The 15,007-nt window shown below is 46.1% G+C and overlaps 1 protein-coding gene across 1 annotated transcript; it reads right to left on the bottom strand.

The window, feature by feature from the left end:
- Positions 1-5,564: 5,564 nt before the first annotated feature.
- On the bottom strand, positions 5,565-14,400 carry LOC124677938 (protein SET DOMAIN GROUP 40-like). Its single transcript, XM_047213876.1, has 6 exons — positions 14,243-14,400; positions 13,992-14,145; positions 7,029-7,160; positions 6,794-6,934; positions 6,329-6,592; positions 5,565-6,231 (listed from the first exon to the last, which is right to left on the bottom strand). Exons 1-6 carry the CDS (start codon positions 14,371-14,373, stop codon positions 5,611-5,613), a joined length of 1,443 nt encoding a protein of 480 aa, XP_047069832.1. The 5' UTR covers positions 14,374-14,400; the 3' UTR covers positions 5,565-5,610.
- Positions 14,401-15,007: the final 607 nt, after the last annotated feature.

Genomic DNA, 15,007 nt, shown 5'->3' with positions numbered 1-15,007 from the left:
TGCTACACCATCTTCTCTGCCTCCTGGACCGCGTACTCACCTTCAGAGAGGTATACGTCAGCCAAAGAAATATAGCGCTATGGTATGCTTGTCTCTACAGGTGAACCTCGCAATTTACCTGCTGCTCTTGCTGATCCCAATTGGCATGCTGCCATGCAAGATGAGTATGATGCTCTTATGATGAACAAAACATGGACACTTGTTCCTCCCAGTGCAAATAAAAATTTGATCGACTGCAAGTGGGTTTATCGTATCAAACGACGAGCTGATGGTACCATTGATCGTTACAAGGCTCGCTTGGTTTCCAAGGGATTCAAACAATGGTATGGTATTGACTATGAAGATACTTTCGGTCATGTTGTTAAAATAGCTACTATCAGGATTGTTCTGTCTATTGTTGTGTCTCGACATTGGTGTCTCCGGCAGCTAGATGTGAAGAACGTGTTCTGGAAGAGGAAGTATACATGAAGCAGCCTCGTGGTTTTGAACATCCCAATGCTCCTAATTATATCTGTCGTCTTGATAAATCTCTATATGGTCTGAAGCAAGCTCCTCGAGCCTGGTATTCTCGTATGAGTACAAAATTACAGGACTTCGGTGTTAGAGTATATCACGTCTAGGCTATATTAGGCAGTTCAACATTGTACTCCAATTCTATCTCTACTAGGCTTCTTGCCCTCCAAGTCTCTAGTACTATATAAACAGCCCAAGGGGCTCAATGTAATTACCAATTATCACATATCAATACAATCATATTCCGCAGTCTATCATGGTATCAGAGCGGTTCTTTCTGCGACCTAGGGTTTAGCCACCCACCGCTTCCGCCGCCCCCGGGGAGATCGATCTCCATGATCTCCGCCGGGGGCATCAGATCTCGTAGCTAGTTTTACTTCCAATCTAGTTCATAGCTTTAGCAATTTTCGTTTTCTGCTTCCTTTTTTTTTCCCCAATTAGATCTGTCTAGTTTCTTAGCCACCAAAATACATCCGTCAACTCTCTCGCCGGTGTAAACTCTACCAGATCGACTTTAGTCGGCAACTACACACGCGTTCTACAAGCACCCTTGCGTCTCCGGTTCAACCATCAGGCACAGAGTTGCATGGCCCATGTCGCATGATGTGTGCCAATGTATGGGACAAGGGAGGGATCAGCTGTACTCGAAGACGATCTGCTTCCGCTCGAGCTGCTCGTACTGCACGTACGTCTACGCCGCAAAGTCGTCACGCCACCAAGCCGATCTACTCCACTTCACGCTGGTCATCATCGCCAACAACCATCTACACCAACAACTCCGCCACTTGTACTGCATCGTCGCCGTCATCACCAATCAAGGTTTTCGTCAACACCAACGGGTTCTGCGTCGCCGCGCTCCTGCATGTAGATGAATAAAACGGGTTCGATCCCCAACATCTACTACTGCTGCAGTTCAATCGCCATCGACAACCACCTCGCCATCTTCGTCCACAATGATCATACCGCCAGAGTTGCAGTCTAAATTTTTTTTTTTGTTTGCACCGCATGTGCTCAATTTTCTTCTTGCAACCACTTCGTCTACTCCGGCGCATACGGCGCGCAACCGACCGTACACGGAGGCCTTCTCTGCTACTCCATCCAACTCTGGCGTGCATGGTTCATGGTGGTCCCTGTCTTCGCACGCCCGGTACCGGCAACACCGGCGCGTGCCTTCGTCCCCGGCGCGCTCCCGAGCCCGGCAAGTTCGGCGCAGCATGTCGCCTACCTCAACTACCACAAATCCAGCTACGTCTACCTCGAGTTGACTACCGCTGCAACCGCCTTTTATTTTATCACTATGGCGACTTCCCCCGGGCTCAAGACGACACCGACCACAACAACATCAACATCAACAACTTCATCAAACGGCGATTAAATCACACACGGCTCCATCGACCGCGACTACAACACCCTGGCTACCGGCTACATCGACATCGGCATCAAGGGCTATCATCCACCGGCTCCCTCTCCAGTCGGCGCCTTCGGCTTATGCTCCAGTCGGACCGTCCGCGACGCTCTTGCTGTATTCGCGTCACTACCGATCCGACTGCGGGGGGGTGTTAGAGTATATCACGTCTAGGCTATATTAGGCAGTTCAACATTGTACTCCAATTCTATCTCTACTAGGCTTCTTGCCCTCCAAGTCTCTAGTACTATATAAACAGCCCAAGGGGCTCAATGTAATTACCAATTATCACATATCAATACAATCATATTCCGCAGTCTATCATTCGGTTTTACACCATCAAAGGCTGACACTTCTTTGTTTCTTTATACTCGGGCTGGTGTTACCATTTTTGTCCTCATCTATGTTGATGATATTATTGTCACGAACTCCTCTGATCATGCAGTCTCCGTGCTTCTTAAAGATCTGAATGAACACTTTGCTATTAAGGATTTGGGACCCCTTCACTTCTTTCCTGGTATTGAGGTCAAACGCACACATGATGCTCTTTTGCTTACTCAGGAGAAATATGCCAATGATTTGATTGCCAAGGTTGGCATGCTTGGGTGCAAACCTGCCCTTACACCACTCTCTTCATCCGATTCATTATCCTTACATGAAGGTACTCCTCTTGGCCCTAATGACAGTTCTCAGTACAAAAGCATTATTGGTGCTCTTCAGTACCTTACTCTCACACGCCTAGATTTGGCTTTCTTTGTCAACAAAGTTGTCAATATTTGCATGCTCCTACTACTGCTCATTGGACTGCACTTCGTTATGTCAAGGACACTGTTAGTCTTGGTATTACTTTTCGCAAGCCTTCCTCCACACTTCTCAGTGCCTTTTCAGATGTTGAATGGGCTGGTTGTCTTGACGATAGGCGATCTACAGGAGGGTTTGCTATTTTCACTGGTCCTAATTTGGTCTCTTGGCATGCCAGAAAACAAGCTATTGTGTCTCGGTCCAGTACATAAGCAGAATATAAAGCTTTAGCAAATGCTACTACATAATTGATATGGGTTGAGGCTCTTCTTCGTGAGCTTGGTGTTCGTCTCTATGAGAAGTCTTGCCTCTGGTGTGATAATTTAGAGCATCTCCAGTCGCGTCCCCCAAAGCATCCCCCAAAGGGATTTGGGGCGCGCCGGACAAAAAATGTGTTCCAGCCGCGTCCCCCAAAGCCCATTTTTGTCCGGCGCGCCCCGATACGGTGTCCGGCGCCCCGAGCCCGTCCCCGTCCCACAGGGGACGCCGGACACACCGAAAAGCGAGGTGGGGAGTGGCGGGGCCGACCCGTCAGCGGCACAATTAATTTTAACCTAACCGTCGCCTACCTCGCGACAGAAGTTATTGGCGCGCAGCGACGGTGCAGTTCCCGCAGCGACGGTGCAGTTCCCACAGAGGGCGCAGCGACCCGTCCCGTCGCGCCTAGCTCTGCGTGCCGGCGTTAATGAGCGCCACCGCTCATCCGCCTCCCTCCGGCCTATAAAAAGGGGCGCCTCTCATTGTCCCTCTCACACACAAACCCTAGCGCCTCTCTCCCAAACCCTAGCCGCCACCATCTCTCAACAAGACTCGACGCTATGTCTGGTAGAGGCGGAGGCCGACCTCGCGGCCGCGGTCGTGGTCGTGGTCGTGGCCGCGGCATAGCTGAACGCTCGCCGTCGCCTCCCACGTCGTCGTCTTCATCGTCGGAGATGGACGTGGAGCCGGACGTGCTGTTCGAGTTCGTCCTCGTCCTCAAGGGCGACCCGCGCAGCATCCAGAGGCTGCCGGACTCCTTCGCCGAGTACGTTGGCGGCGTACGCCCGCGCAAGATGCATCTGCGGGAGCATTCGTGCGGCTACTACCGGTGGATCGTCGACGCGATCTACGACGCGTGCGGCAAGATGTACCTCAACATCGGCTAGGAGAAGTTCGCGCGCCACCACAGCCTCCAAGCCGGCTTCATCCTCGTGTTCTCCTACTTCGGCAACAGGGACATGAGCATCAAGGTCTTCGACGAGAGGCGCTGCCGCCCGGACTACCACGGCGACAGGGACTCCCACGACGACAGCACCGACGAGGAGGACGACTGAGTGTTGTTTCTTCGCAGCGAATACGTGCACGGAGGTTTCTGCCTGTTCGCCTCATCGGTAGAACCAACAAGGGCACCATCCTCCCGCTGGATTTTCCAGTTTAGGTGACTGGGTGTGCCCTCGAGTGTTCTTTCTTAGCAGCGAACACAGGAAACCTCCGATGCACGGCCTAGTTAGGTTTAGTTTATTTGCAATATTTTATATTTGTGTCCACCGCGGTTCCAACTATGTATTAGTTTGTGGAAACCACGTACCAATTATGTATTAGTTTGTGGAAATTGAAATAAAAATGCCAAAAAAAAAGTATTTAAATGTTTGGGGGCGGCGTTTGGGGGACGCGGCTGGGGAGCGACGTCCCCCAAAGGTGGCACGAACAAAACACGTCCCCCAAACGCTCAATTCGGCGCGGTTTGGGGGACGCTTTGGGGGACGCGGCTGGAGATACTCTTAGGTGCCACTTTTCTGTCTGCCAATTCAGTCTTTCATGCTCGCACTAAACATATTGAGATTGACTATCACTTTGTTCGTGAGCGTGTTGCTAACAATCGTCTTGCTATCAAATTCATCTCTACCAAGGATCAGGTTGCTAATGGGTTTACCAAAGCCCTTCCAGACAAAGGTTTGCAAGAATTCTGCAAGAATTCAAGCGTAATCTAAATCTCTCTCGAGCTTTAGATTATGAGGGGATATTAGTGTATGTACTATGTATACGTGTACGTGTACGGAGTAGTACTCCGACCGTACACATACCTCTTTGTACTGCCACGTAGGGGGCTTTTCCCTACCTATATAACATGCAACCGATGGCCCGAAAGGGTACGCATCGTTACACCAAAATTCTCAGCCCTAAGCTGTTAAATGAGATAAATTCTCAACATCCACCATTAGTTTCTTAGACTCAGTCTCTTGAAGATGCTCATAGGGGTAAGGTGTGCGTGCATACGTTTATAGGATGAGTATATGTACGTATATGTAAGTGTCTGCATTTGTACTGTATTTCGCAAACAAAAAAAATTGTTTAACTTTTTATTAGGAACGTTCCCGAAATGGGATTGGACTAATAGTCCAGATTACGGGTCTATTCATCCCCAGAATGGCATTTTCCAGTGTGGTTCTGAACTTTACTGTGGCTAAGGGAATTTCTGATTTCCAAATAGGTTGTGCTGTTGGACGATTTTTGGATATTCCAATAGCTAACTGGAAGTGTGCTATTTAAAAGGCACCTCATCTCGACAACTATAATCACCCTTGCCGGTGGAGATCGAGTCTATTCACCCTTGTGGCTTCTCGTGAGGAGACGAGGAAAGTGGAGAAACAGTCACGTGAAGAAGATGTTGCATGGACAATTTCTCTCTTGAAATTTATCCCAAGAGACATGCCTTCAAATTCGTATGCTTTGTTTCCTAAGGTATTCAGAAAGTCATGACATTCCAATCGCACTTTACCTACTGCAGCTCGAGAATTCTCCATCCAAATAGCCCTTAGTTAAGATGAGACAACAGCAGTAGAGTAATATACTTTTTTTGGCGAATTAGTAGAGTAACATACTTGATTTGAATCTTGTAACTACCGTTGGTTTCATAGCAAGGAATGCTCATGAATTAAACGTTTACAGTACAAAATACACCTGGTAAGAGCTCTCTTGTAGCTACGTCTCCACCGGACTGCTAATTCCCATCTCTCCAGAGATCGGAGGAGTCGAACTGTGAGTTGATTGAGGGTATAATCCAGGTTCACGCCATGGAACCGGAGAAACACCGCAAATTCTTCTCCAAAACTTGACTGGTCCACGTCTACACTCCAGTTAGTACTGTTCTGTAGGTTGTGTAAAAAATGGATCAAACTTCCATCAAACTCAACAGTCGTAGGCAATTGCTGCAGAGCTTCCACACATTTGTTACCCAACCATTTCATAATCTCCAGCTCATTTTCAACAGAAAGCATTGATCCAGAGTAAATCTGATGACTGAAGGCTTTTCGACGATTTGCAGGAGTTGTCCATAGCCTTAATGCACATAACAACGCAAACGAGGGATGTCCATTCGGGTGAATATATATAGAATCTTTTGGCCATGTACCGACAGTACATAACTCCGGATCTAGCTCAATGTAAATTTTCTCATTAGGATTCTCGTCCAAAAGAAAACCATAATACTCAAGAAGTTCCAAGTTTGTGTATGTCCCATACCCCAGAAGTACCTAAATAATGGCCATATTTAAGAAAGCACAGAGCATGCAGGGTAATCCTTTGGACGGCAAGAACGGAAAAATTTCTTGTGCAATATTTAGAACATACCTGCTCTCCTTTCCTATACATTTTTCGAGCATACAAACAGTATGCTTTAGAATCTTCATATCCCCCATCCGTCAAACTCTCAGATGAACAACTAAACTTCACATCTTCCAACATCTCACTTTTCTCCTGACATTTCATAGTTTCTTCTGTATCTTGTTCTTCAGATGAAATCTCATCATCAGGAGCGGCATAATTGAATAAATCACCGATTGGACATAGGCAACCAGCATCATCCCATGCTACATGCAATGTCCTTGAAGATACCTTCAAGTGGACAAACGAAACCTCAGAGATCTCCACCAACAAGTAAAATCTCAAACAGAAAAAACTGCTAAAGATCCAACAAAAATCGTGAGTCAGAACAGATTCTGCACAAAAACTAAGCAAGCTGACAAAGGTAGCCGAACACATAAGAAAGACAGCTGACATAAAACAAGCTAAAAATATATTTCGAAACAACTATACCGTTGCAAAGGCCCAGAGCCACGTTTTGAACATCAAAAGCTTAGGTTTAAAATCCAATTCTTGCATTAACGGTGTTGCTTCTTCCCACTCAGATCTGATGGCAGCATGAGCCTTCTGTGCAACCCAAATAGCATCATGAACCTGATAGCCAAAACGGAAACCACTCAATGTTTTTTTTAGGATGGAGCAAATGAAAATCAAAAAGAGTATCGTTGACAGATCTGCAGAGCTATACCTGGAGTGCTTCAATTTCGAAGTCGTTGAAGGTAGCCAAGATTGTGTAGTAGCTAGGCAGCTGACACAAATAGAGGTACCAACTAGAACTCTTTCCCTTTCCCACTTCAGCCAATAAGCATACAATCAGTCTCTGCTCAAATACAAAGAGGAGAGCAGGGACACCATTTGAAGAATGTTCAGTATTAGAAGATGTAGAAAGAAACAAGAATGGTCGAGAATGAGTTGACACTTAGAAGGCAAAAACAGTAAAACTAGTATCCTAACACAGTGAAGCTACTTGTATAAATGTGGGAGTGGTCCCCCCAAAAATCCTATCCGAGCTTACCAATGTTCAGGTGACTCGAAAGCTAATGCCACGATATAACTTGCGCACCAACATGAATAATATACGTGTAGTCCATTATCCCCAAAACTTTGTAGATTCTAATTCCTCGGGTCAAGGGGCGCATCCACGATGCATAAAGCCTTCTTCACTAATCACTACTATACCTCTGTTTGAGAATACTGTTTGAGAATATAAGACGATTTTTTTTAACATCAAAAGATTTTATTTATCTCAGCAACATTTTACAGATAGACTATTATCCTAGCCAAAATTGTTAGGATGATCTCCTCCCGAGTGGGCCCAACGGCCCACCGGGCCCCATTGATCTGCGCCCTGATCGGGGGTACCCAACCCTCTCTGGTTGGCGGGCCTCTATCACCAACGCTATATAAAGAGGTGGGGGCCGGTAGCACGCGTTACGAGGTTCGTCGCTGCGCCGCACACCCCACCGATAACCCTACCAATTTACGGGAGCACTATAGTGACGGGAAGCACCACCACCATTGCCTCGCTCACACCATCGCCCTCGTCACCTTGTCCAATCCGTCTGGCTCATCGAGCCAAGGAGAAGGTACGCCCTCATCTCTCTCTCTCTCTCTCTCTCTCTCTCTCTCTCTCTCTCTCCCAGTCAACAGCGATCTCAGTTCATAGATAAAGTACTACCCCGATTAGATCTACACCTAGACGATCCTAGCAATTCTAACAATGGTATCAGAGCAACTAGGCTTTGTAGATTCTTTTTTCGGGTAGAAAGATCAAAGACAACAGCCAAAACCCTAACCCTAGTTCATCCCGTGAACAGTAAACCCTAACCTAGTTCATCCCACGAACAGTAAACCCTAATTCACATTACACATAGAATACACCTTTTCACATAAGGATAACAAATAAAGCTCATTGTGAAGGAAAGCAAGACCCACATAAGCATTATTAAACCATATGACACACTTGCAATGTCCAAACTAACATTCATAATGATCTTTGTCCAAATGGGAAACACTTATTAAGTTTTTGTGTAACGAAGGAACATATAAAACATCTCTAATCAGAATCGTGAATCCATCAGCTAACTCCAGGGAGATTTCGCCAACAGCTTCAACGTCTGATTGAACTTCATTTGCAACTTCAATGCATCTTTCGCTTCCTTGCATAGTCCGCGTCGAATGGAATCCCTGTAAAGAATTTGCAACATGAAGAGTTGCACCTGAGTCAATCCACCAAGTAGATTTTGAAAACTATGTATACAAGGATTCATTTACAAAGAATGGTAACAACATTGTTTCCTTTGTAAATGAATCCTTGTATACATAGTTTTCAAAATCTACTTGGTGGATTGACTTAGGTGCAACTGTTGATGTTGCAAATTCTTTACAGGGATTCCATTCGACGCGGACTATGCAAAGAAGCGAAAGATGCATTGAAGTTGCAAATGGAGTTCAAGCAAAAGTTGAAGCTGTTAGCGAAATCTCCGTGGAGTTAGCTTGTGGATTCACGATTCTGCTTGGAGATGTTTTATATGTTCCTTCATTACACAGAAACTTAATAAGTGTTTCCCGTTTGGACAAAGATCATTATGAATGTTATTTTGGACATGGCAAGTGTGTCATATGGTTTAATAATGCTTATGTGGGTGTTGCTTTCCTTCACAATGAGCTTTATTTGTTATCCCTACGTGAAAAAGTGTATTCTATGTGTAATGTGAAGGAGCATGTTTCCGCGTCGGATAAAGAACAAAAGAAAAGAAAACGAACTCATGACTCATCGTCGAAATTATGCCGTCGCTTAGGCCATATTTCGAGGGGGGGAATAGAAAGACTCGTTAAAAATGAAATTCTTCCTCCATTAAAGTTCTCAGAAATAGAACCATGCATAGATTGCATTAAAGGAAAGTATGTAAAGCAAATCAAAAAGGGTGCACAACGAAGCACAGGAACGCTAGAAATAATTCACACCGACATTTGTGGACCATTCCCGTGAAAAGTGTGGATGGCTTTGACTCGTTCATAACATTCACAGATGATTACTCCCGCTATAGTTACATTTATCTAATCAAAAAAGATCGGAAGCGTTGGATAAATTCAAGATATTCAAAGCTGAAGTTCAAAATCAGCATGATAAAAGAATAAAGATAGTGAGATCTGGCCGTGGGGGAGCACTACGATCGGCACACTCCATATGGCTAAGTGCCTAGACCTTTTGCAAGGTTCTTACAAGAGACGGGCATAGTGGTCCAGTATTCAATGTCAACAAAATGAAGTAGTTGAAAGACGCAACCGTACTCTTATGGATATGGTGCGCAGTATGATGAGTTACTCCAACCTACCACTGGGATTGTGGATGGAGGTGTTAAAAACCGCCATTCACATTCTCAACCGAGTACCAAGCAAATCGTTGCCCAAAACACCATATGAGTTGTGTACAGGAAGAGTACCTTCTCTAAACAACTTGAGGGTGTGGGGGACCCCCGCTGAGGCCAAAGTGTTTAATCCAAATATTGCAAAGCTAGATCCAAAAACAGTCAGCTGCCATTTCATTGGCTATCCTGAAAAGTCAAAAGGTTTTCATTTCTATTGTCCAGACAAATACACAAAGTTTGTAGAAACAAGACATGTTGCCTTCTTAGAGGACGAAATGATGAGGGGAGCATGGTAGCTCGGAAAATTGATCTTGAGGAGAAGAGGGTGTATGCGCCTAATTCGATGACTCGGGAGCCATTTTCTCACTACCTATTGTACATGCACCGATAATCCTTGAGGTTGTGGTGCAAGTACATGTTGCAACTCCACCCGTGACAACAATGAGTGAAAATTCGGAACCTGTCCGTTAGGAGCCGACTAAACCATTTGTTGAGCATGAGAGGGAGCAACAGCCACATCTAGAAGATGAGCCACAAGTTGAGGAACAGAATGTGCCAGAAAATAAGTCCCTTAGAAGGTCTAAAAGAATTTAAAAAATCAACTATTTATACTGATTATAAAGTTCATAATACATAAACATTTCATATGGAAGGTGATCCCACTTCATATGAAGAAGCCATGAGAAGCCCTTACTCATCGAAATGGGTGGAGGCAATGAAAGACGAGACGAAATCGATGAGTTCCAACGATGTTTGGGACTTAGAAGAAATTCCTAAAGGAGCCAAAACAGTAGGCTACAAATGGGTCTACAAACAAAGTATGACTCCAATGAAAATGTAGAAAAGTATAAAGCACGACTTGTGGCAGAAGGATTTACACAAAGATAAGGGATTAGATTACAACGAGACATTTTCTCTAGTCTCATGTAAGGATTCTTTTAGAATCATAATGGCATTAGTTGCACATTTCGATTTAGAACTACATTAGATGGATGTCAAGACGACATTTCTAAACTGGGATTTAGAAGAAAGTGTCTACATGAAATAATCCAAGGGTTTTATCATGGAGGGCAAGGAAGACATGGGAAAAATGGAGGTTTGGATTAAAGAAATCCATTTATGGATTAAAGCAAGCCTTACCTAAAGTTCAATGTGACAATTAAGAGGTTTGGATTTAAAGAGAATGTTGAGGACAACTGCGTTTATGCAAAGTTTTAAAATGGGAAATATATTTTCTTAATTTGTATGTGGATGATATCTTGCTTGCCAGCAATGATGTCAGTCTACTACAAGAGACAAAGAAGTTCTTGTCCTCAAATTTTGATATGAAAGACCTTGCTGAAGCATCATATTTTTTGGGCATAAAAATTCACCGAGATAGGAAAAATGGAGTCTTGGGACTATCACAAAATGCATATTTAGAAAAAGTTCTAAATAAGTATGATATGCATAAGAGTAATGCCACACCTGCGACAGTTTTGGGAAGTTTCAATGTCTCAAGAATCAATACGAAATTGATCAAATGAAAGCGGTTCCATATGCTTCGTCTATTGGAAGCCTACACTATGCACAAGTGTGCACTCGCCCTGACTTAGCTTTTATCATCAGGGTACTCGGTAGATATCAAAGAAAATCCAGGTATAGAACACTGGAAGATGGTAAAGAAAGCATTGTGTTATGTGAAAGGCACAAAGGACCTCATGCTAACATATAGAAGATCTGATTCCCTAGAAATAAGAGGGTATTCAGATGTAAATTTTGCGAGAAACAAAGATGATAGAAAATCCACATCAGGATACGTGTTCACTCTCGAAGGATGGGCTATTTCGTACAGAAGATCTAAACAGTCAATAGTTGCATCTTCCACGATGTATGCGGAATTTATAGCATGTTATGAGGCTACGGGGCAGACAATATGGTTAAAGAAATTTATACCCGACTTGAAAGTGGTAGATTGTATTGACAAACCACTAAAGATGTCCTGCGACTACCAGCCTACACTATTCTATACTCAGAACAACAAGTCGAGTAATGCTACAAAACTAATAGAGGTAAAAGTATTATGTTGTGAAACATAAAGTCCAGGATCACACTATAAGTCTCGAGCATATAAGGACAAAGAATATGCTTGCGGATCCGCTCACAAAAGGCTTACCACCCAGTGTGTTCAAGGAACACTCAGTCGGCATGGGTTTAAGGGAAAGCCTATGATTCCTAGATCATGATAGGCCCGAAAAGAAACGGAATTTATTTCAAAACAGAGAGGTATGTTGTAGTTGTCTGATTCTATCGGCAATTGAGTTGTGACGATGAAACATGCTCTACGTACTAATCAGTGATGAAACGAGTAAAGTATAAAGTATAAAGTTAAAAGTATATGTTGAGAATGTTAGGATGATCTCCTCCCGAGTGGTCCCAACGGCCCACCAGGCCCCATTGATTTGCGCCCTGATTGGGGGCGGCCAACCCTCTCTAGTTGGTGGGCCCCTGTCACCAGCGCTATATAAAGAATTGCGCGGCGGCAACACACGTTACGAGGTTTGTCGCTGCGTCTAACACCCGACCGATAACCCTACCGGTCTAAGGGAGAATTGTAGTGACGGGAAGCATCGCACAACCGCCACTGCCTCGCTCACGTCGTCGCCCTCGACACCATGTCTAATCCGTGTGGCTCATCAAGCCATGGAGAAGGTACGCCCTCATCTCTCTCTCTCACAGTCAACAACGATCTCAGTTCATCGATAAAGTACTACCCCGATTAGATCTACGCCTAGACGATCCTAGCAATTCTAACAAAAACGTCTTATAATCTGGAAGGGAGGTCACGGAACAAATTTGCACAGTATTTTTGGTACACCAAAATGTTGCCAGAGGTTAGAGCATTACTAGCAGAACCCTCAAACTGGTCAAACCTTCAAAATAACTGCTTTTTTGAAGGTCGAGGCAGAAAATTGGCGCCGAACAGAGCCCTCAAACCCTTAAGCGCTCAAAAAAAATTGAAGGCCCAGCCCTCATTTTTCATCCCAACCTGTACAAGACCAGGTTGAGGGGCAAAATACCTAGGCCCCTTCATCTGGTCAATGCGCGTCGCGGGAGGGAAATATCCCTCCAACCGCTCGAGTTCCTCCTTCCCCCCTGCGCCGCCGGCCCGATTCCGCCTCGCCCCGCACAATCCCGCCTCGCCCCGCCGCCCCGCCTCTGCCTACCCCCGAGCCGAATCGGCCGCCGCCCCGACCCGCCTCCGCCTGCGGTAGAGATGTCTCCGCGCCGCGCCCTGCCGCGCTCGTCCACCGGCTACCACGACGTGCGGCTCCGCCCCTCCAGCCGGTGGGCCACCGAGATCACGCGCGGCGCCAAGCGGTTTTGGCTCGGGACTTTCGAGTCGGCGGAACTCGCCGCCCGCGCGTACGACGTCATGGTGTGGCGTTACGACGACGCCGCCAGGCCACGGAACTTCTTCGACGTCGGCAACCTCGTGGCGGCGGAATTCGTGGCACCGGTGTTCAACGTCGTTACCCGCGCCGAAGAGCGCGCCGTCCGTCGGGAATACATGCGGATGTCCATCCGCAACCGCGATGAGGCGGACATGGCCGCCTTTCGTGCGGCGCATCCGCAGCACGTCGAAGAGGAGCTAGAGTTCTATGCGCAACTGGCGGCGCAGCGAGCTGCGGCGGCCGCCGCTCGTCCGTCTTTATCCTCGGCACCGCCTCCCACTATCGTAGTCGACGATAGCTCTGGCGACGACGATCCCGATTGTATCGACAAGATGGTCGCGGAGCTGGAGGCGGAGGAAGCCGCCAAGAAGGCCGCGGAGGACGATGACGATCCCGATTTGTGCGACAAGATGGTCGCGGAGCTGGAGGCAGAGGAAGCCGCCAAGAAGGCCGCGGAGGATGGCGACAGCTCCGATTTCTATGAGGACTTCTGGGATAAACCCTAGATTTCGACGATCCGATGAACTATCTACCTAGTGTCACTGTCAGTGTCTACCAATGAACTATCTACCTAGTGTCAGTGTCTACCAATGAACTATCTACCTAGTGTGTCAATGTCTACCGATGAACAATCATGTTTGTTCAAGTTTAAATGTGTCTCAAATTTTGAATGTTTTGAGGATTTAAAGGCCGGGGCGCAGACCAGTGCCCTCAAACCAACCCTCAAAGGGCACTGGTCTGCGCCGGCTGTTTTGGGGTCTTCAAATTCACCAATTCTCGACCTTCAAACTGCTTTTGAGGGTTACAGGTTTGAGGGCACTGCTACTGATGCTCTTATGGCATTACCTGGATGTTAGAGAGGCGGGGACGATGGGCAGCAACGCAGGAAGCAATATTGGGGTCGTCGGCCATGACGCGGTCGCTGGTGAGCAGCGCAGCGTGGGGCACGCGCAGCACCAGCTCGCCGCGCCTGAGGTGCCGGGCCGCCGCAAAGCCCCTCCTGAGGTGGTAATTTGGAAAACAAAAAGGTAAAATCCGTGAGCTGAGATGAGATCCGAGAATCGCAAGCGGATTGGGTGGGGTTTTGGGTTTATTACCCGCCCGCGTCGGGGAAGTCAGCGACGACGAGGGAGCGGCCGAGGCAGGAGGGGGAAGTGGTAGAGAGGTCGGGCGGGTCCGGGGAGTCGGAGACGCCCAACTCGGCCGCCCAACGGAGGAGCGCCTCCATTTGGCGGCGGCGGAGGAGCGAACCCTGCTTCGGGTCTCAGAAGTCACGACTCACTAGGGCTTTGGCTCGGAGCTTAATAATGTCGACAGAGATTTGGTGCACATGGCACCAATCATCTCTTTATTCAAAAAAAATAAAAATCATATTTATAAGTTTTAAAAAAATCTAAAAATAAATTATGATGTAGCCAGTAATATATCTCACAAATGTGCAAATTTTTAATTGAATTTTTTGTAGTTTGGGCTACACTAAAATGACAAAAATTATCATTTTTGTGTAGCTCAGAATATAAATATTTGAAATTGAGATTTTACACGTTAGTGGGATATCTCATTAATTACCTTCAGAATTTTGTTTCAGAATTTATTAAAACTTGTAAATATAAATTTTCAAATATACCAAAAGCGCTGGTGCTCGGGAGCCAAAATAACTTTCTCGCTACTTAGGCTAGTCAGAAGACAACGGTAAGAGCATGCCTAGAAGACCCTAAATCGCGCAGCGCTTAAAAGTTCGCGAACAGAGACTCGACACCGCAAAACCAGATAGGCCTACCCCTTGAAATATGAACTGTAAACCGCAACTAAAGGTTTTGCAATGTTCTGATAACATCTGACAATACGCAATAGTTTTTAGC

Source organism: Lolium rigidum, chromosome 7 (genome assembly GCF_022539505.1).
Source record: "Lolium rigidum isolate FL_2022 chromosome 7, APGP_CSIRO_Lrig_0.1, whole genome shotgun sequence".
Classification (NCBI taxonomy): Eukaryota; Viridiplantae; Streptophyta; class Magnoliopsida; order Poales; family Poaceae; genus Lolium; species Lolium rigidum.
This window is presented reverse-complemented; position numbering and strand designations above follow the sequence as displayed.